The 21460-nt window shown below is 57.5% G+C and overlaps 2 protein-coding genes across 2 annotated transcripts in view; one reads left to right on the top strand and one right to left on the bottom strand.

Moving 5' to 3' along the window:
• The window catches only part of MAP2K3 (mitogen-activated protein kinase kinase 3), a 33715-nt gene extending 27490 nt beyond the window's left edge, over window positions 1-6225 (bottom strand). Inside the window, exon 1 of the mRNA XM_086759791.1 lies at window positions 6140-6225. Coding sequence (XP_086615917.1) covers window positions 6140-6155 — 16 coding nt within the window. The 5' untranslated portion in view covers window positions 6156-6225. The remainder of the gene's footprint in view (window positions 1-6139) is intronic.
• Window positions 6226-8974: 2749 nt separating this feature from the next.
• Window positions 8975-20132, top strand: NATD1 (N-acetyltransferase domain containing 1). Its single transcript, XM_086760089.1, has 3 exons — window positions 8975-9191; window positions 16031-16149; window positions 16639-20132. The coding sequence occupies exons 1-3, from the start codon at window positions 9095-9097 to the stop codon at window positions 16753-16755; spliced, it is 333 nt and encodes a 110-aa protein (XP_086616215.1). The 5' UTR covers window positions 8975-9094; the 3' UTR covers window positions 16756-20132.
• Window positions 20133-21460: the final 1328 nt, after the last annotated feature.

The following is a 21460-nucleotide window of genomic DNA, read 5'->3' as shown; positions in this document are numbered from 1 at the left end:
ACGTGCACCAGTAAGCCGTATCTAACTGGCCTGCAAGCCCAGACAAGCTGACACTCCCCAGATAACCTCGTCATCCTCCTCTGAACCACCCCCAGCCCGTCCACGTAACCAGCCCTGCGTGTTTATGATCTGTCAGACACATGACCGTCACCTGCCAAGCCCTGGAGACGGGCTTCTTCCCGTCCCGTCCCTCTGCCCCACGCCGAGGGTCACAGCACTGCTGGTGCCATCAGCACCCATCACCGGCAGAGAGCAAGGGAAGACGCGGCTCTCGGCACCACCAGAGATGCCGGTAGAACCCCATCCCAGCTGCATTTTATGCATTCCTTATCGGAAATCTCCAATACCTTTATGGGAATGAAATACCATCCTTAAAAGCTGCTTTTAAGTTTCCTAAAAGATACGACAGGTGCTATCGAGGCAGGAGACAAGACGAGCAAGGTACAAACGCCCCGTGACAAGGGACTCTGGGTGCCCAACAGGCAGCTCCCAGGTAGGAGAGGGTCCAAGGGGTGCAGGGAGCAAGTACCACCATCCTCAGGGAGGTTCATTCAGTTAAGCCAATGCCAGCGCCAAACCACAGCGAAGGTTAGCAGCCTCTGATGGGAAACTACTTGTATCGAGCACTCTGGAGGCTTCTTCCTTTCCAAAACCAGATTTTTCTTTGTTGATGGTGGTGTTGGGGAAGGAAGGGTGGATGCTCTACAAACAACTTCTGGTAAGTTTTTTTTTCCCTCCTCATCCTGCCTCCTCTTCCACTCAAGTTATGTTTTATCAGAAATTTATCTTTAAAAGAAGAAAAAAAAAAAAATCATTTCACTTGAAATCATGAAATCAAGGCTTGGAGCACAGGACAGACAAAACTCAGCAGCGACCTCCCAGAGTGCGGTGCAGGCAGGAGGACGGAGGCTGCAGCAGCCTGGTGGGTGCCAGACCCTCCCCAGCCCCTCCTGCACCCTGCCAGCTCCCAGAGGGGGAGGTAAGAGCCAGGCCATCACCTTCACACGTCTCCTTCCCCGGCTTCCAGGCGACCAGGGATACAAAACCATTGCTCCCAGCATCAGGACGGAGGCAGGGGCAGGGCAGAGACATCCCGCTGTACCACACCCCAGCGCTGCAAACAGCTCCCCAAGGTCACAACGCTCACATTTCAGAGAAACCGAACTCCAGCGCTGGATGTCTTTAAAAACAAGCTCGGGTGTCTTTTTACACAATCCTGCTGAATTCACCCAAAAGCTGTTGGACCGGCTGCAGTGATTCCTGGAAGCAACGTCCTGACCTCCAGCCAAGCACGATGCTCAGCATCGTCCCTCCTGACCTCAAAGCCCACGATTCGCGTGTTTCCCCATCTCCCCCTGCGATAGATCCAGCAGCACACAAGGGCAATCATGCCACACAGAACAGCCCACCAGCCTCAGGGGCTTGAAAGGGATGTGCTCTTCCAAAGCACTGCCCATCATCTTTGCAACAGGGCAACGGAGCCCCGTGGTATTAAGCCCATGGATTAATTAAGCGACGTGGACAATGCAGCACAGGATGACTGGGGGAAAGGATGCTGGAGAGAGTCTGCTTTGCTCGCACCTTCACCCCACTGCAGGTCCAGAACCCCCCCTGGCACTAGGCAGTGATTTCCTCCCTCCCCTACCCGCTGGGACCACAGGACCCCCAAACCCTGCCCTTCCTCTCAGCCCCACCAATAACCCCCTGCACCCCACACTGGCAGCAGCTCTGCTCTGGCTCTGGACAGAGAAGCGGCTGCAGGAGAAAGGCGCAGGCAGGGAGTCCCATCCCAGCTCCAGAAAAGGGAGCAGAGACTCAGACCCACTGCAAACCAAGGCCAGCTGGACCACAAGACGCTACCGTGATATCTGAGGTAGCTACAGTCCTGCCCAGTAATTACGGTATTCCTTTGGGCAACGAACATTTAGACTCACAATGCAGCATCGTCCCCACACAGATAAGGGGCTGCGGGGAGACGGGGTATCTCCCAGGCTGAAAATCAACAGAAACTTCCAGTTTCCACCATAAAAAAGTCCTCTCTGCCTTCTCCCTCACTCAAAATCCCTGGCTAACACTCGAGCTGCACTACAGAGTTTTGTCAGCAAAACAGGCCGCGGGTAGATCTAACTCCATACATACCCACAAACAGTCCGGAGTCACGCCAGTAAAACCCCAAACTTTTTGTTGGTAGAGTAAAATCACCTCCCAGCCAATTCAAGTTCCTCTCCCAGCTCTTTCTCCAGCAAACAGCCTGCCCGGGCAGGGTCTTATTAACACCAGTGAAAACCATCTTCCGTCCAAAACCCACAGAACCCCACATCCGCAGTGGTGGCTTCTCGGGTCACACAATCACGGGGACCAGAAATCTGCACCCATTCCCAGGCACCCAAAGAGAAGCTCTGCAAAGCACACAGGAGTTTCCTCCAGCAACGATGACCACCTTTGCAAACAACGGGGGCAAAGCAAACTCCGATTCTGCCCTGGACTGCAGCCCAGAGCTGGAAAATAAAAGCAGCAGCCTTCACGGAGAAGCATTATCCACTGAAAAAAAAAGCAGAGGAGCATCCCTCCAGGGAGGGAAATGGATTGCTGAAGCACAGCTAAACATTTATCGCGTTCAACGTGGTATTTTCCAGGCGCCCACCATTATGCTAGCAGAAAGCAGCATGAGGAAGGCAGAACCAAAGCACTCTCTCTGACTGTTATAGTGAATTGGATGCAAGCTCCACGATGCTTCAACCAGAACTAAAATAAAAACCTGGCTCTGTGGGTTCAGAGCTCCCAGTCCCACCACCTCCCTGCCCACACACACCCAGGTTGGTGTCTGTTCTGCCTGGACGCAATGGGAGCCCAACACCAAAGCCCTGCTTCTGCAGGTCACAGCCCCGCATGTATTTTCAGCAGAACTGCCTTTTTTTGGGGTGGCAGCAAAAAAAAAAGTGAATGGCACACGAGACAGTACAGGATTCAGAGCCGACCGAACTGCATAACGGCGGTGGGCTCCCACGGAGGGCACGGCCAGGGCGTGGGACAGACCCGTCCCCACCGCTTATTTACCTACCCAGAATAGACGCGCCACCAGAACAAGTACCAGTTCATCCCCGGGTTCTGGCATTTCTCGCTGCGGGTTTTCCCAAGCCTCAGTGTCAAAGGAGAGCTGCCTCCCCAGAAACACAGCCTAGCTCCAGCCAGATCCCCCCCTCTCCCCAACAGCACCTATCTTCCCGCAGGAAGATCTCTCCCCTGAAGAGAAGGACTTTGGCGCTGGGTGAACCCAGGAGAGGCCGAGCAGGTTTTCTCTCTCCAGACCCCATCCGTGCATCCTACCTTCCCACAGCTGCACAGCTGCTTTCTCCAGCAAACTCCCCATTTTCGGGGAGCGTTCCCTGCCAGCACGCTCCGGCCTGTCCTTCCAGGAGAGGCTTCCCTTGGGGCCACCCACGTCACAGCCAACAGCCATGGTGACAGGAGCACGGGTCTTCACACGCAGGCAGTAAAACGCCTTGAGCCCTTGGGGAAAGGCAGCAGCCTGGATTTGTACACAAAACATCTAACAGAGACCCTGCATCCTCTGTCCTGCTTCTGCACGCACCCAAGGGCTGCAAACTCCCTGAGGCTTCCTCCTCCTCTGCTTTAACCTCTCGGATACAACACCCCTCTCTTCACAGCAGCCATTTCACCAAAAAAAAAGGTGCAGACTTTCTTGGAAAATCATGCCCAGGACCAACCACGTGTGGCAAGCTGCGTCCCTTGCAAAGCTCTGCAAGGACACACGGGTTTGTAGACAATTCCTTCCCTCAGTGCCACCCATTCCACGAAACACAGCTCGAGGGAGCTTTGGTGACCCGAGACAACGAGGAGCTTTTGCATATTTTAGTAAACATCAGGCTTGACAGCGTGAGATAACACAGAAACCAAGCGACATTTTCCCACACACCTGATCCTGCGAGATAATTCTGATCAAGCAGATACAAGCAATGGGAAGAGGAAGAAAGCCGAAATCCTTCCTAAGCTTTGCATAATCCCCAGAAGGTGTTTATCTCACCAGCTATGTTTAGTGCAGAACGAGGCAAAGCTCTCGCCCAGCACCATTCCTATCACGCGTGTCACGGCCAGCCACGCGCATCCCCAAAAACTCCCAAGGCAGGAGACAACCCCGTGACTAAGTCAAAATGACGGCAGGCAAGTTTTGGTACGCATCCATCCTGGAAACAGCCAACCTCAGACCTTCAGCGCAGCACCCTCCGTTTACTACCATAATCCACCAGCAAAAGGAAACCTGAGACTACTCGCTGAATTTCCACAAGGAAAATTTGGGAAATTTAGCTCAAATTCAAGGCGCTCAAAAGGAGAGGCAGAAGGAGATGCCACAAGTGCTGCTAGCAGCTTCCGCAGTCCCAGCAGCCGGTGCACGCACTCGGACCTACGAGCACGCCTACGCAGCAGCGGGCAGCCGGCAAACCTGCTTGGAGGGCAGATGCAAAACCAAGGAGAGGCACAGCGGACTGCTAGCAGGACGAGAGGAGAGAGTTCTGAAGAGGCACTTGGGTTACACACGTCTGGGATTGATCCCGCACTGAATGCTGCCCCCACGGAGGCAAGGGAGCTCAAGTCAGATGAAGACCCAGAGCTGAAAGTGCCAGCAGAGACCAGGCACACTCAGCACATGCGCAACACCTCCAGCAAAGGGTACTAGGAGCGACTGTATGAATGAACCGGTTCATCACAACCGACAGCCCCACGCAACCTGCAGACCCAGAAGGGTTCAAAACTTCCTCCAAGAGCGCAAAAGCTGCCACCACGCTCCCAGGTGCTCCCGCAGGCATTGCCTCTTGCTGTCAGCCAGATTGCTTCCCCCGAAATCCTCCTGGGTCCAGCTTAGGCCTCATCTGCCAGAGGCCCCTCAGCCAGGCTCACCTCTTCCCTCCATCCACACATCCGCACGCCGCCAACGGCACCTGAGGTCTGGGCTCGGGTGACCTGGTGAGAGCCTTTTTAAGAAGCCCAGCTGATCCCTTTCAACGCGGGACGGCGGCTGGAGGCATGTGCTCCTACCTGTGAGTCAGCAGCTCCGCTCAGCAGCACCGTAAATCGCTGCTGATTCACACCCTGCTTACACAGCAAACAGGAAACTCAGGTCCACATTCCCTCCGGTTAAGACACGGATCATTTAAAAGAGGGGGGGAAAAAAAAAGTCACGCCGAGGTGCGTTCATCTGCTCACATGGTTCTTGACTTCAAGTTTCCAGTGCATCATTCCCGAACAAGGAAAACCCCTCAAATTTTATTCCGGTGATAAGAGAGAGGCAGCAACCGTACTCGGTGTGCTCCCTCCTCTGTCCGGTCAGCGCTCACGGCGCTGATGCAACCGGCTCCCCAGAGCACCAAGACACCAGCAAAGCCATTTCCCAGTCTTCCTCAATCCCGGCACGCTGGTGGTGTCATCCCGGTTTGATGCCTGCCAAGCGGCGCTCACCTTGGGACGGCGACCAGGCCACCTTAGTCACGGCGAGGCTCTATAAATAACACCCGTGACACACGGTCACGTTTGCCAGCTGCGTACGGCGGAGACAATGGGAAACTCCGCCGCGGCGCTCCCGGCACACGCCTGGGCATCGGGTCACGGCTGCGCCCCAGCCACCGAAACGAAGCGCCGCGGCGCGGGGAACCGGGATCCTTCCCGCCTCGTTAGGCCCGGACGAAGGCTCTGCTCATCCTCGGCGCCCGCTGCTCCAAGCCGGCCGCGACCCTCGCTGAGCTGCCACGGGCGGTTTCTTTGCGGTGGAAAGGCTCCGGCAGCGGCGGGTGAAAATCCCACATTTTGACGCTTCTGCAGCCCTACGGCAGCTTCGCCCCCTCCCTCCCCGCAGGGCTCCCCTCCGCGCAGCCCACGGCCACCCCGCGGCTCTGCGCCTCAGGGGGACGCGGGAGCCGGTCCCACCGAACGAGGCCGGGCCGCCGGCGGGGAGCAAGGCCGCGGGGAAGGCCCACGCAGGGGCCCACGCCCGGCGGGTTGGGCAACGGCAACGGCCCCGTCCCCGCGGGTTACGCCAGACCCGACGACGCGGCTCAGCCCGGCCGCAGACCCCGCTCCCGCTCCCCCTCGCCCCGCGGAGCAGCCCCCGGCCCGCGGCCCTTACCTCTGGGCAGGGACATGGCTGCCGGCGGCGGCCCCGCTGCGCCCGGGCAGACCGCGGCGCCCGGCAGAGTCCGGCCCCAGCGCGGCGGCCGCCGGGGAACAGCGACGGGGGCGGAGCTTAGCCGTCCATCGCCCCGCCCCCTCTCCCGCGCGCCGGGATTGGTCAGCGGCGGGGAGGAGGCGCGGTTACTCCCTCGGCGGGAAGAGTTTCGCGGTTCTCGGGCACGGCTGTGGCAGTGAAGTTAGGCGGGCGGGCGGAAGAGCGCGGAGCTGCCGTGCAACCGGGGCGTCCCCGGTGTCCCCACCACCGGTGTGACCCCGCCGGGGCACCCACAGGGCAGAGGAGGGGGTTGGGGCGCAGAGCCCTGCCCGGCAACAGAGCCTGCGGCACGCCTCGCCCCACGCATGGAGTGGGCAGGGAGCGCGGGGGTGAGTGTGGCATTGTGCAGCTGAGACCGGCCAAGCTCATCGCACCTTCCGTGGGTCCCCCTGGTGGATCTGGCTGAAAAAATCGATGGAATCAATCCCTCCTAGCCCAGCAACGTGCTATGGCACGGCCCGGGGTGAGGATGCTCCCCCAAACACCTGAGCTGGGCTACAGAACGTAGCGGGTGAACAGGACGTGAGTGATGCAGTTGTACCAGGAAAAAAAAAAAGGAGATTACGAGCGCCATTTTCTGAAATTCCTAGCCTGACCCATACGGACACAAAGGGAGGTTGGAGGGGTGGCCACTGCAGCCAGCGCAGGTGGAATCGCAGCCGCCCCGTCACGGCCTGTTCCCAGCTTCGTGTTCTGCAGAGCGTTTTGGATCGGTTCGAGGGCTGGAAATCCTGCCTCGAAGCCAGGCATCCCAGGGGAATGGCTGCAGGAGGGAAGGAGCAGGGCCGACAGGGATCTGCGTCCGTGCAGGGGGCCGGTGCCTCAAACGGACCCGGAACCCAGCAGCGACGGCGTAAGATCCGGCAGCTGGAGATGGAAGCTAGAAAAGTTCAAGTGGGAAATAAATTACAGGTTTTTAGTAGGGGGAGCAATTACCTTCCCGAGAGACGTAGTAGATTCACCGCCTTTCAAGTCTTTCAACACAGGTGAGCGGCCTTTCTAAAAACACTCCACTCCGGCCCAGCCGCGGGGTTATTCGCTGTGGCGCAAGAACTGGAGGTGTCACTGCCCGGGCTGGGCGAGCAGGAGGTGGGAGCAGACTGGATTTTTGGCACCCCTGGAAGGGCGCTCCGCGTTGGGATGGGGAGGGAGGCGCAGGTGCATCCCAGACCTCAGCTCCGAGCGGGGTGCAGGATTAGGCCCCTCTCTCTGTTCGCCCCAGGCTGCCCTCAGGCTCGTGCCGCTCATCTTCCTCCCTGCGAAATCGCAGCTGCGCTTGGCCCGGCTCTTTGCAGCGTTTGCCTTCCCTCGCGTTCCCTGGCTCCGGGTGTTTCTCCGTCTTTATCTTCCCGCGCCGCCATACGGCGTGGGAGCACAGGCGGAGTGAAGGCCGCCAGGCAGGGGACGAGGACGAGGACAGCATCCGTCTCACCGCCGACATTTTCCAGCCTTTCATGGAGGAGGCCTCCTTTCTGCGGGCCGGCGGGTGCTCAACGGGAGCGGGAGGAGAGCGTGACCCCGAGGGGCACAACGCCGGCGCCGGCGACGGAGCAGCACGGACCAAACAAACTGAGATTGAGCGGCCTGAGGAATTAATCAGCGGAGGGACTCCGACTGGGGGAGCAGGAGCCGAAGGATGAGCAAAGCAAGGCCGAGCTGCACCAGGCGGTATTTAGGAGCAGGGTGGCTGCCGGTGAGCTGTTAGGAGTCGCAGATCAACTCTCGGTGTTGCTGCTTTTCCTGTTGCGCAGGCAGCCCCGCTGCGCAGCCGGCGTGCGGGCGCCTCGGCCGGGCTCAGCGCCCGCCTCGGAAAGCTGTCGGTTCAAGTGTATCGAGGTGCTGCTGCGACAGCTCCCGTGACCGTCGACGCTCAACGTTTCCTTCGCTTTTGGGACCCCTGGGACGAGCACCTCGAAGGCGGCAGCGGGGCCACCCTGACAAACCTCCGGCTGCTTTCCGAGGTTTTCCGCGAGGTGGGATCGCCCCACGCTGGGGCACCGCCGGACCCCGCGCCCTGGGAAAGGGCCCGCTCCTGGGAGAGTGACCTGGGGCTTCCACCGCACCCCACCGTGTCAGCGCAGGGCACCAGCACAGCGCCAGCCCCCTGTGCCAGTCCAGCACCAGTGCAGCACCAGTACATTGGTGCAGAGAACCCAGTGTACGGGCAGGGTACCCAGTGCAGTACCTCCTCTAGAGCTGATGGCACAGCGGGGCAGTGCCAGTGCCCCAGTGCTGGGCCTCAGCACAGTACCAGTAAGCCAGTACAGAGTACCCAGTGCAGGACCAGTACACCACTATGGGACCAGAGTACCTAGTACAGGACAAGTGCAGCACAAGTACACCAGTACGGGACCAGTAGACCAGTACAGTACTAGTAAGCCAGTACAGAGTACCCAGTGGAGGACCAGTCCAGGACCAGTAAGCTAGTACAGAGTACCCAGTGCAGGACCAGTAGACCAGTATAGGACCAGTAAGGCACTACAGAGTACCCCGTGTAGAACCAGTACAGAGCACCGGCAGCAGATGGCACTGGCGGCAGGTGACCCCGTGCCCGTGCCCGTGCCCGTGCCCGTGCCCGTGCCCGCGCCCGCCGGTGGGGCTCGGTGGGGCGGGCGGTGCGCGGCCCCTTTAAGAACCGGACGGCCGTACCAAAACAAAACGGCGGCGCGGCCATTGGCTGGGCCGCGGGCACGTGGCGCACAGCTGGTTTCCTGCGGCCGCGCGCCGGTGGCAGCCCCCGCCGCCACGGCCCGGCCCGGCCCGGTCCGGCCCCGCCGCCCCCGCCGCCGCCCTCGGGGTTCCGGGGCGGGACCCGGCGCTGCCGGGGTTCCGTGTGGCGTACGGCCCGGCCCGGCCATGGCGCACTCGGCGCCGCTCGGCCTCCTGGAGCAGGGCTGCCCCATCCAGGTGGAGCACGATCGGAAGCGGCGGCAGTTCACCGTGCGGCTGAACGGTAAGGGGCGACGGGCCCGGCGCTCCCCGGCACCTTCCCTGCTCCCCTCTGCCCCCGGCTCTACCTCTCGGGGGGTCCCAGTCCCCCATTTTCCCCCATTTTCCCCCATTTTCCCCCATTTTCCCCCATTTTCCCCCATTTTCCCCCATTTTCCCCCATTTTCCCCCATTTTCCCCCATTTTCCCCCATTTTCCCCCATTTTCCCCCATTTTCCCCCATTTTCCCCCCACTGTGCTGCTGCGTCCCCCAGCACCTTCCCCTGTATTCTTCCCCCTTGCCACTGTGTGTCCCTCCCCCAGAGCCCCTGTGCCCCCCAAAATACTCTTCTGTGCCCCCCTGGACCTTCCCCAGTATCCCTGGTTCCTGCTGGTGCCCCCCCCATCCTTCCTGCCCCCACCTCACCCTAAAAGCTTGGCCGGGGAGATCTGGGGGGGGGGTCTCTTGGCTCCCTTGGCAGTGGTGTGTGGACCCCTGACCTGGGTAGGTTTTAGGGGGGACTAGCTTGCCCCCCCCACCCAGGAGCGGGTGCCTTTGGATGACGTGGAGGTGGCACACCAGGTCGGTGTGGGGGGCCGGTCCTTGGTTTGGGAGCTTTTCTGTGTTTTTTTTCCGGTGGGATTCCTGCTGGGAAGCCTCTTCGGGGGGTGTGAGCGGCCCGCAGGGGCCCTGGTGCTGTGGGCGCTTGGCAGCTGGTTCAGCAGGACCCGCAGCACAGAGCCAAGCTGCCCTCGGCATCCGGGGGACTGGGGAGATCTGGTGACATGGTGACCCCAAAACAGCTCTGTTACCTATCAGGGCAGAGTGACAAAAAAAGTAGGTGCCACTAAAATTTCTCTGTGGCACGCGGGTTCCTTTCCAGCCATTCTCTTTAGTGGTTAATTCCAAATTTTCAGTGATCCTTCTGTCTGTCTGTCATTGCCGAGAACAGCTCTGGGGAAAACACGCTGTCTCGCTGCCCTACGGAAATTGCAGGGTAGTTGCCTTTTTAAAAAAATTAAAAATAAAATGGGTAGTTCAGAAATTATGCAAGCTGTAGGAGGCATTCTCAATAAAACAACAGGAATAGTCTGGATTTTATTTTAGGCTCTTCTCTCCCCACCTCTCTTTTTTTTTTTTTTTTAATTTTTTTTTTATTTCAACCACTAATTACAAAGCGCAGCAGTGGTGGAGCAAGGAAGGAGGAGACGTGTGTGCTGGGTGCGGACAAAACAATTTCACCAACTGCTTATTTCAAACGGAGAGAGATCAAACGAGGTCCCAGGTGACGGGGCCCCGCTGCCATCGCGAGAGCTGTAACGCGGTGTTGTCGCTGTCGGCGAAGTTCGGATGTGCGTGAAGGAGACGGAGAGAGCTAAGGACTGTCAGTTATTAGGGAAATGTAATCTTTTTGTCGTGGTTTGCTGAATAAAACCTCTGCCAGCCGGGCTGTCGGCTGAGTAGTGTTCGGTGGCTGAGCGGGGATGGGTCAGGTCTGGAGAGGATGAATTTTGAGCGTGAGAGAATCGGCTCTGGGACCTGTGGCGGCAGTCGTGTGTGAATCGGCACAAAACCCCCTGCTTCAGGAGGGGACTGCCACAGCGCAGGGGAGCCACGGCCTTTCCTGGGGCTGTAGGTGGATCCCCGTGATCAGGGTTGGTTTTTATTTTTTCTTCTTCCTAGGCGTTTGCTGGTAACAGCCAAGCCCTGGAAGGTGATCAGAAGATAACCATCTCTGTGGGAGTGCATGGCGAGGTGTTTATTTCCTGGGCTGCTCTCTTCGTCGCTCCTGCCCCCGGCACAATGAGCACCAGCGGTGCTGAAGCCTCTGGCAGGTTTTTCCCTGCTGCACGCGGGGAAATAATGAGAAATAGGCCAGGCACGGACTTTTAGCTCCAGTGTGACCCATGTGTCCCTCTGGGAGCACTTTTGTCCCGTGTTACTGCGCTGTGGCAGGCATGAACAGCAGCCCGTGGGGTGAACGCACAGCTCACCAGTGGGCTCCCAGCTTGTCTCTGGTGTCTTGGTTCCAGTTAGATGTTGAGTGTGGGCAACGATCCGGGAAAACACGGGTGCTTCAGGCTTGTGGAGCAAGGAGCCAGGCTTTGCTCGTCTCTCATAATAACTGGTCTCTGGCCTGATGGCTTGGTAGTTTACGGTAGTGGGATGTTCAGTAGAAAACTTTTTGTGGTGATATTCTTACGGAAATCCCTATAGCGAGAGACCTGAGACACTGTGAAAGCTGTGAAAGTGTTTGTTTCCAGCATCGTCCCACGTAACCTTGTGTCGGGACTCCATCCTCGCACACCAGAGAGATGAACTGAGCTTGGTGTTTCCTGGGTTGCGTCACCTTTGCCTTCCCTCAGCTCTCACTGCTGCACGTGGCTCCTAAAACTCTGATAGAGGTGCTTCACTTTAACCCGTTCCCTTTTTCCTTGCATACAAGTGCAGAAGCATTGGGAAGCTGAGTGTAACCAGACTTCGCTGAGATTCGTTATGCCTTTGAGAGGAGCGTAAAAAGACGCCCAACTGGATTTGTAATCGGCTAAGATGTGACTAACAGCACGAGCTAGCCGGAAACCTCCCCATGCAGTGACTTTGGAAAACATCGATTTATCAGAGCTAAAACCTTCAATAGGAATCACATAGGCCAGTTTTGTGAGGAATAGTTGGGGAGTTTGGGTATTTTTTTGGATCCAAGGTAAAATTTCTGGTCAAAACAAGAAACCCAAAGAGACCTCTACCCTAAAGCAGTCGGCTGGTCAGTCCAGCTGCTGGCACCGCTGCTTGGGGCTGGGGAACAGCACTTTTAGCAGTGGCCTCTTTGACTTCTTGATGCCCATCAGGCTCTCTGGCCAGGAGATGAGTGCGTGGCTCTGGTTCCTCGGGGATGCGTGAGCTTCTTGGACGCCCATGCTCCTGTTCATCTAGCACGTGGGTGCAGCAAGCCACGCTTCCCAAACCTCCGGCTGGGTTTGGGCAGGATCCAGTGTCTGGAAGCTCCTGCTTGGCCTGCTGCTGCTCTGGGTCTCAGGAGCTCCTGTCAGGAGTCCAGACTTGCATTTATTAGGAAAACTGGAGCAGGTTGTGCCTTGGTGCTTTCTTCCTTGTCAGGACAGATGCCCTTCAGGAGGGGAAAGCTGCCGAGTGAGTTTGCAGCGGGGACAAAGGAATCTGGTTGCTGAACGCTGTATTTGCCGGATGCTGTATCAAGATGTCCCCACTCTTCTCTTTTGCCACAGTCGCCTCGAGAGCTCCTGAACAGGAAACTGCTTCAAACCAGAGTGCCCCTCCGCCGCCGCTCCAGCAAGCGAGGCCCCTCCGTGACGGTTGCGCCATCTCCGCTCGGTTCTGTCTGTTGTGCTCTGTTGTGTTTTCTCTCCGTAGTAACGTGCCAGTGGCTCCCTGGGGAGTGAGGCCAGCCCGCGGCGTGCAGCGAGCTCTGGCCTGGGATGCAAACACTCCTCAGGACGTCTCGTCCTCTCGGCTCGCCCCCCCCACAGCCTTATGGTTCAGCAGCCAAAAAACTTGAGCTGCTACCTGCCTCTGGGCTTTCCTGGGTCAGAGAGCGGGAAATGGGGCTGGGATCTGCTCTCTTCCCCATTGCTCTCAGGGGATGGCTTCACAGCAGTGGCCCGAGGAGGCTTGGGGCTGCCTCCAAAGGCTGGTGAGGGCAGAAATTGGCCTGCAGGCAGCCAGCGCTCGCCAGGCCGGCAAAGGATGGGCTGGAGCAGGGTGTCTGTGTCTTTTCGGATGCCTGCCACATTCCTTCCTCAGCTTGGGGCTGGCGCCGGGCTCACTGCTTGCTTCCCTGAGGCTCATGAGCCGCCCGGCCTGGGGACTTAGGTCTGGTGGTGTGGGCTGAGCTGGCGGCGCAGGGGCCTCGCCTGCCGCCCAAAGCTGTCAGCCCTGCTCGGGTGGAAGCTTTGTGCCACTGGTCCCAGTGGAAACCCTCCGTGGAGAGCAAGTTTAGACCTGGTCCCTCGCCCACCTCCCGGAAAAGCTTCCCCTTCCCTGTGATTCGAGGGAGGGAAGGCTGGGGACCAGCTGTGCTGCCATTGCTGCCATTTTCATTGCGCAGCCTCCTCTTGCTCCTCTTTCTTGCTGTGCTGATTTGCATTGACTCAGACTTCCTCGCTCGCGGTGGCCTCGATGCCGAGGCGCTGCGCAGGGGAGTGTCTGCAAGCCAAACATCCCGGTCAGGCGCGTGGGGCACCGCTCGGGCCGGCTGAGGCCTGAGCCTGTTTTGCCAAGCTCAGTCTGTGCAGGCTGATAAAACTCCCCGAAGTCTTTAGCGGGGACGAGACAGACACGTGGGAGGCCGGCTTGCAGCGTCCCTCTTGTGCCATGTTTTTGTGTGATTTCTGCTCATCTGCCCTCTCTTTTTAGGGGGGATTGCAATAAGTTGGGGCTGGGCTGCTCCAGTGAGGGGCCAGCGCTGCTTCCAGCTCCCCCAGCTTTGCTGGGAGCAGCCCCCTGTGCCCAAGGTACCACGTAGCAGCAAGGCTGGCTTCTTCCAGCATTGTATTGTGGCAAGGTGCATCTTCTCCCTCCAGACCTGCTCATGAAGAGCCCAGGAACAGTCCTGGTTTGGGGGTACAGCCTGCCTCACTCAGCTGTTCCTGGAGAGGATGGTGTGGAGAGGATGTGCAGAGTAGCTGTTTTTGAAGGAAACCAGCTTTCCGCCGGCCAGTCCTTCCCTCCCTTTGCGAGCTGTTGGCCACCTTCAGCCTTGCTCAGCAGAGGGAGAGAGATCTCCATCTCCAGGAGAGGCTGTTTCTGCAGGACCTGTGCCGCGAGCTGGCATTGCTGCGGAGGCAGGGTTACCACGAGCGCACAGCCCGACAGCAGAGAATCCGAGTGGGGAGCTGTCTCACAGAACTGAAACCCTTTTGGATCCCAGCTTTTTTCTGCTTTATTGATCAGGGCTTTTTCCCACCTTCAGCCCCTGTGGTTTCACGTGCTGGGTGGCTCGGGGTCCCATCACCAAAGTGAGCACATACAGATGCATTTATGTACTTGGCTGAACTGGGATGTTTTTCTGAACTGGGACTGGTTTCCCACAGCATTGGCAGCACTGGCTTTCTCTGCAGAGCTGGCTGTAAAATCCTTTGGGCTCTGGATGTGTTCATCTGTACGCTGGTGACACCCTGCAACTCCTGTTCTGGCCTGGGTTTAGTGGTGACACAGCGAATATCCAGGGAAACTGTCCAGGACAGAGCTCAGGTCCTCCAAACGCTGCGTCATCTTCTGCTTGAAAATGCATTTGTGTCTGTGATACTTCTAAACAGATCATGTATACTTTTTTTAAAAAAAAGAAAAAGATCTTTTGCTTTGTCATCACTTAGAGAAGATTTTAGTGTTAAACTTACCAAAGCTTCAGGCAGAGGCTATGGAAAGTTTTGGCCGGGGAGGAGAGCAGAGTGGAAGGGCTGGAGCGTGTGACAGCTGCTGTTACGAGAGCGTTTTACAGCCCTTGGTTGCTGCCAGCTCTGCCGACGGCACCTCTGAGAGAGCCGCTGCTGAGCATTCGCTGATCCTGCGAGGGTGAGGGCACCCGGCCTTGCCCGTGCCCCGACCTGGGCGTGCTTTCTCCCAGGTGAGACAAGTCTGTGGCCTTACATCTTCTCCCTTGGCTCTTGGCTTTTTTGGGGTGCCTGGATCCCACGGGGAAATACTGTGGTTCTCCCTCCCCCCCACCTCTCAGGGGGGAAATGTGAAGGTTTCCATCCAATAAAGGAGGATGGAGTCTCTACCTAGAAGGAGCAGGAACAAAAACTTGAGCTGCTTGTCTTGGAAGACAGAATTCAAAGGGGCTCATTTCTAGCGCCTCTCAAATACAGGGATGAGGGGAACTGGGCTGGAGTTGTCAGCTGAGATGTAATAAAATAAAGTGTATTGAGCTCAGCTAAAGCCTATAGCAAATACAGAGGAACCTTACAGCCCTTCACCCTCCAATGGCTCTTGGAGGGAAAGGAAAGGTTTCCGTTATTTTAGTTGAGCTTGTCCCTTTGATTGGAACCTTGCATTTCCGAAACTCACTTTAAAATACAGAAACCCTCTAGAAGTGAAATGTTTGCTTTTGCATTGAAGCCGGAGGGTCTGCAGGTGAAGCCAGAGGGGTGTTGTTAGCTCTCCTCCCATCTACGTGTGCTGAAACTTCTTTTTTCCTGTGACTGAGCTGCTGTGAGAAAGGTCAGGGTGTTGCAACAGGAAGCCTCTGAGCGTGCGCATGTAGATGTGTGTGCACAACCCCCCTTGCACGCCTGCGTGCGCTTTCTTGTGTGTTTGTGGGATTCATCTCTCCCGGCATCTTCCCTATAAAGCATCTGTCCAAAGGCTGCACCACCAGGCCAAGAAGTCTCGTCCTGTTTTACAGGCTGGGACAAAAAAAAAAAAAACTGCTGTAGAAAGGAATTGGCTGTTACCTGCGTCAGCTTTGTCCCGTTCTTCCCCCTCCTCTTTTTGCTCACTCCCCCATCAACACATCCCACCCCTCCCTGCCAGCTGCTTTCTGACTCTAAATGTGTTGTGTTGGCATGTTGGCCCTTAACTCAGGGCTGGGTACAAAAGGTCCAGGGGCTTGGAAAAGCCAAGCACGTCCTCCTCTGCTTGCACCTCAGGGGGACCGACATGGACATCCAAATGTCACAGAAAGGAAAACCTCGCTGAGATGTTCCTACGAGAAACCCCCCAGCACCACAGCCGTTTCCGTGGGTGCGAGGAGCTGTGCGAGGGCTGTGCGGCAGTCCCAAGGCTGCCTGTCCCCTGCTGCGGGCTCCCCGCTGAACAGCTCCATCCGACACTGAGCCCAGGGCTGCCCAGGGATATCCCGAGCCTCACTCCTCTCTCCCACCCCCCAGGTTGCCACGACAAGGCGGTGCTGCTCTATGAATACGTGGGGAAGCGGATCGTGGACTTGCAGCACACAGAAGTACCGGACGCCTATCGAGGGAGAGGAATAGCCAAGCACCTCGCAAAGGTACGGCCCCAGCCACCCAGGAGGGCTCAAGCTGTTGCCATCCTGGCTGTGGCTAGAGATCCTGGCTGAAGCCAAGTCCCACCAGGTTGGAATTCCATGCATAGCTGATGGGAAATAGGGGCAGCTGGCGGGGCAGGTGGAAATCTGGGGTCAGATATTCCTATTTCTGGTGGTGAGATGGGCTGGGTGAGTGCCAACACGTCCAGCCGCTCGCCCCTTTCCTCCGCGCAGCGAACAGCCCTCGTGCCCACCTTGCAGGGGCTGAGGCAATGTCTCTCCTGGGGGCTGGACCCCCTCACCTCAAAGATTTAAAGCCCTTGTGAGGCCTCTCCCTCCATCTGCCTTGCACAGGGGGTATGTGACAGCAAACCTGCTGCTTCCCTCAGCTACGTGCAGGGTACGGGAGTCCGGACCCTTGCGAGGCTTCAGAGGAGAGCACAGGCTGGGGGTGCTGGTTGTAACTCATCTGTCCTCTCTGGTTGGTTGCAGGCAGCCCTGGACTTTGTGGTGGAGGAGGACCTGAAAGCTCACCTGACGTGCTGGTACATTCAGAAATACGTCAAGGAGAACCCGCTGCCGCAGTACCTGGAACACTTACAGCCTTAAGGCAGGCCGGCTCTGACACCAGCACCCCTGTCCCTGACTTCAACGCGGCCTTCGCTTCTCTGCGGTCTCAGGAAACCCCCTCCCACACTCACAATTCCCATTTTTTTAAGTGTGTCCATGTGGTGTATGAGTGTGGGCATGACCTCCTCCTCTCTGCCCACGTGTGAGCATGGCTACGGCCCTTGGGCCAGGCTGGCTTCAAGCACACGCGGTGCCCCCCGGTGCCGCTCTTCCCAAGCCAAGAGGTGGAAGAGGATGATTTTTCCACCAAATTTCCATCACAAGACCAGTGGATGACTTGATCCGTACCTCATCGTCTCCCCTCCACTTGGCGAGAGCTGTGAACTTGCTGGGGGATGTTGGTTTGCGGTGGTCATGGGGTACCAGCCCCACTTTCCTCCTGGCAGCTGGAGGAGATACTGTGGATTAAGTGTTGTGGGACAGAGGGAGGTGCTGGAGGAGCCCCAGCCCCCTGGCAGGTTCATCCCTTGCAGCATCTGCTGGGCACTGAGCCTTGCCCAAGCCCATGTTGAGTACAGATGAGAACGTGTGGGCTGTGGTGGTGCCTCAAGGGCTTTGCACTGGCTGTGGAGACACTGGGATGGTGACACCTTTGAGCCTAGAGACAGGAGCCACGTGAGGAGCGGGCTTCGACCGCAGGGGCTGCGGCAGAGCATATGCAGTGCGAGTGTGCAGAGGAAGAAAGGCGGCTGAGTTGCAGATGCTGCTTCCCGGAGACGCCAGCTCCTGCCCAGCATTCTGTACATAGCTCCAGCTCAGCATCCTTGCAGGGTCGTGGGCTGTCATTCCTGTCTCTGCTCCCTGCTGTCAGTGTTGACCGTGCCGGTGTGGATACAGCCTGCTCAGGAGAACCAGCCCCAATGGCCAGCCTGGCCTAAGCAATGAGGGGACATCCCATACTTTTAGAGGCACCAGTGTGGTTTCCTGCAGCTGAAGAGGAAGGCTCCCCCCATCTCCCTCAACTCCAGCTCTGTACTCCTGTCTGCACCCCAGATCGTAAGGCCTGAGCCTTCATCGTGTCCTGAGAGCAACGGGGGTAAGGCCTCCAGGACCTGGTCCCGGCCCATTTCCAGGACTTGATGCTAGAGCCACCTGCCTCCGCCTGGATGCTGGTCACTTCTGCTTACAGCCTTTGGAAAGAAGCCCTGGCTCAGGGCATTACCTGTCTGCTCACTGGCCTCGCAGCTCTGAGCCCTGGGCGCTGGCAGCATCGTGGGGTCCTTGGCCAGCAGCAGGAACCCCCTTGTGTCGTGCTGTTACCTCCGCGGATGATGACCCTGTAGCACAGCTCAGCGTTGCCACAGGCGGATGTAGAGGTAACACCGTGATGGCAGGGCGCTGCCTGGTTCCAGCTTGCTGCCTGTCCTGCCTTGCCCAGGCTTTCCAGAGCCTGAGCTCTAAACCCCAGAGCATCTCCCCGCGAGCTCACGGGATTTTGCAACGTCCCAGGGATGGGCTGCGGTGGGGGAGGCAGTGCTGCTGGCACGCCAGCCCTCAGCAGCTGCTGGGGGCTGCAGCCAGACAGAATGAGATAAAGAGCCTTTCACTTGGAGGATAAAACTAGACCTAGCTTATCTCATCAGGGACTAAAGTTTACAGTCTGTGCCCAAATGAAGCCCTAGCCAAGAGGCAGCTCAGCCCTCTTCCAGAGCCCAGTGCAAAGTCCATGGCAGCAAAGGCAAAAGCTCCTACAGCCTTCTCTCCTGGCTGGGTTGGTTGGAGATGGAGACCCTGAGCCTGATCTCAGCCAGGGAGACCCTGAGCTGTTCCTCCCGGTCACCAGCTCAAGGCGAAGCCCTGCCACCTGCCTGTGCTCGTGGGCTGCCCACCGCCGACATAAGGCAGCCCTCTGCCCACAGGCTTGAGGAAAACCTCCCAAACTCCATCCCTGCCCTGCCACACCGCAGGCTGTGAGGCCCCTGCCCGTGTTCACCACCTGCCAGGGGAGGGATCTGTGCGCGGGGGCAGACCCACCTCTGGCCTGTGCCGCTCAGGAAAGGCACCGGGCTCAGCCCTGCCGCTGCCTCGTGTTTCTGCCCTCTTGCTGCCTATCTCAGTCTGCCTATTTCAGCCTTCAGGATGGCTTAGAGGAACTGGGAAAGGGTTGCAGGTAACGAACTAAAGAAAAGAGGCCTGAGAAAGAAATCTGGGCTGCTAAATGTTCACTCTGTAATGTGCAAAACACACTTCAACATCTAGTTACAGGAGCAAGGCTGGCTCTGTTACAGCTGAGTGGTGACAGAACCATCCCTGCTCTTGATCTCAAAGTGAAGCTGAACCGTCTCCTCTGCTGCAAGCCAAGATAAGACACGGTCATATCTTTGTTGGAGTGGGGCTGGGTGCTTGGAAGAGATGCGTGCCTGGTTGCCTGGTGGGAGCAATAGTGTGAGCCCAGCGCTGCAGAGCTCTGCCCTAGTTTTGTGCTCGTTTCCACTGTGTGACAGTTCCCAGGAGTACCCCGTAGCGCCTGCTGCGTGAGAGTGGCTCGCTGGAGGGTGTGCTGTGGTCGCCGCACCAGCAGTGTCCCAGTGTCCAAGCCAAGCCTTGGAGCCCTTCGTGCTGCTCTGGCAGGAACCTCGTGCTTCCCGGCACTGGATCACAAGTGGCAATCGCTGCCTTAAATCAGGCACAGCACGTGGTTTTGCTGCTGCTTCCCTTCGAGGTGCTACAATCCCTCTGGTGTCTGACCTGACAGAGACGTACCAGTGTCTGTGCCAACCGTTTCACTGCTGAACCCATCCTCTGCCCCAGCCTTCCCTTCCTCGTGGTCTTTGATGTTGGTGAATAGCAATACCCACAGGTCACCAGCGATGCTGTGCTCCACGCTGCTCCTGTGACCTGGCACTGCCGGGTGGAGATGGCTCAGGGTCCCTCGGCATTGGGCGGCCCTCCCTCTTGCCTCCCCGCCAGCTGCCCTGTCCCAGCTCATCTCTGCAGGAAGGAGCTTTGAGTACTGCACTGCTTCTTGGTGCTGACTAAGCCTGGAGGAGCTGGGGATCCTGGACTCTCTCTGGCAACCGCAATGTGGAAGTGGTTTGGTTGAATATTGGGGTCCTCAAACCCATTTGAACTACAGACCTGGGTGGGTGGGGAAACGCAGAATTGCTGTCCAACCTGCTTCCACATCGCCCAACTTGAAACACCCCCTCCCTCATCCCCTTTCCAGCGTTGTCTTCCTCTGTCCCAGGTTTCCATTCTGTTGAATTCGGTGGTTACGATGTGCCTTTCCTTCTCAGGACCTGTTACAAATGACCTTTCTGCTTTTCTTTGTCTAACATTTCTCTTTATCCCTCCCTCTGTCATACTATAAAACCTGAACATATTGCATGGAATACAATAAAAAGTGTGGCTTAACTCACCCGCAGTGCTTCACTGTGCCACGCTGGGTGGGAGGCAGGAGGAGGTGCCTGCAGAACAGGGGGACCTTGGGCATCCCCAGCTCTGTCACCGCTGGGCTGAGTCGCTTCGGCAGAGAGCCTGTTTCACAGGTCCTGTCAAACAACTCTGCTCTTCAATCTGCGTCCAGGGTATGATTTTTCCTGCCTTGTTGCAGCATATTCATTTTCTATCTAAATGTAAACAATCTTTTTCTCATCCTCAAAGAAACACCTCCTCTAACACATCTATCCCCAAATCTCTTGGACAGTAACTACCACGCGTCTGTCAGTGTCTTGGAGAAGGTGAGAGAAAAGGCAGCAGTTGGCAGATCTGCGTGTTGGTGTACTCAGCAGCTATTCTCCTACTGCCTAACCTTTCCCTCCAAAAAAAAATGGAGAAAATGCTAGTTATTTCCCTCATGAGGAAGAGGATCTTGTGCAAGAAGAACCCCATCTGGGTGGTGAGGATGATGGAAGGTCTGTAAGACACTTGCTAGATTCAGGACAAAGGAGTCCCAGTCCTGGTGCTGGCCACAGCTGCCTGTGACTTGTGGGCAGGCACTCTTGTCTTTTCATCACCTAACCCGCACGCTGCCTGCAGCACCCTTCTCCCATCACGGAGCACCTCGGAGCCAGATCCCAGGCGAGCCCGGCATGTTCCCTTTGCAAACCAACAGGGAGGCGTGGGCTGAAGCTATTGAATTTTATTTCAGGTCATAGGGCTGGCTGACCTCGTGGTGACTGCGTGCAGCTTGGGCTGAGCGGGATCACAACTGGTTCCTCTCCTTTGCCGGCAGATCCGCCCCTGTTCACGCTCGCCAGTCCTGCCTTGAGATTTCAGGCCAAACAATCTTTGAGAGATTTTCTGCAAATGCAGCCTCTTGTGAGCTGACACTCAATGCTTGTGTTCATCAGTTCAAGATGTTTGAAAACATTTAAATAGCCAGCTGGTGGAGTTGTTCCCTGCTGTGCTTGTCCAGAGCAAGGTGGGTGGGCAGGTGACTCAGAGGAACAAGGCGCTTCATTCCCAGGGCCAGCGCTTCTCAGCCCTCGGAGCGTAGCCCCAGCGCTCGGGCTCCCAGTTAACGTCGCTTCCCAAAGCTGGGCGCGAGCCATGGAGGCTGAGGCTGGAGCTTCAATAGCTGAAAATGCCAGGGGTGGTGGGAGGCAGGGGCACAGCTTATTTACAGTTACGATTTGATCCAACATGACAAGTGGCAAGTGGCCCCTGGGCTGCAATTTGAGCAGGCAGAAGCGTGGGTTTTGCTCCTCCCAAGAGACAGCGCGGTAGGTTTGGGTTATAGCAC

The sequence above is a fragment of the Chlamydotis macqueenii genome, chromosome 15, assembly GCF_036417535.1.
Source record: "Chlamydotis macqueenii isolate bChlMac1 chromosome 15, bChlMac1.mat, whole genome shotgun sequence".
Taxonomy (NCBI): Eukaryota; Metazoa; Chordata; class Aves; order Otidiformes; family Otididae; genus Chlamydotis; species Chlamydotis macqueenii.
Note: the sequence above shows the minus strand (reverse complement) of the source record. Positions and strands in the feature narration are given on the sequence as shown.

Bases quoted from the DNA above. Each gene is read 5' to 3' on its own strand.
- NATD1 (XM_086760089.1), top strand. From the start codon at position 9,095: ATGGCGCACTCGGCGCCGCTCGGCCTCCTGGAGCAGGGCTGCCCCATC. The intron at 9,192-16,030 runs GTAAGGGGCGAC...CCCACCCCCCAG, and splicing joins GTTCACCGTGCGGCTGAACG to GTTGCCACGACAAGGCGGTG. The intron at 16,150-16,638 runs GTACGGCCCCAG...GGTTGGTTGCAG, and splicing joins TAGCCAAGCACCTCGCAAAG to GCAGCCCTGGACTTTGTGGT.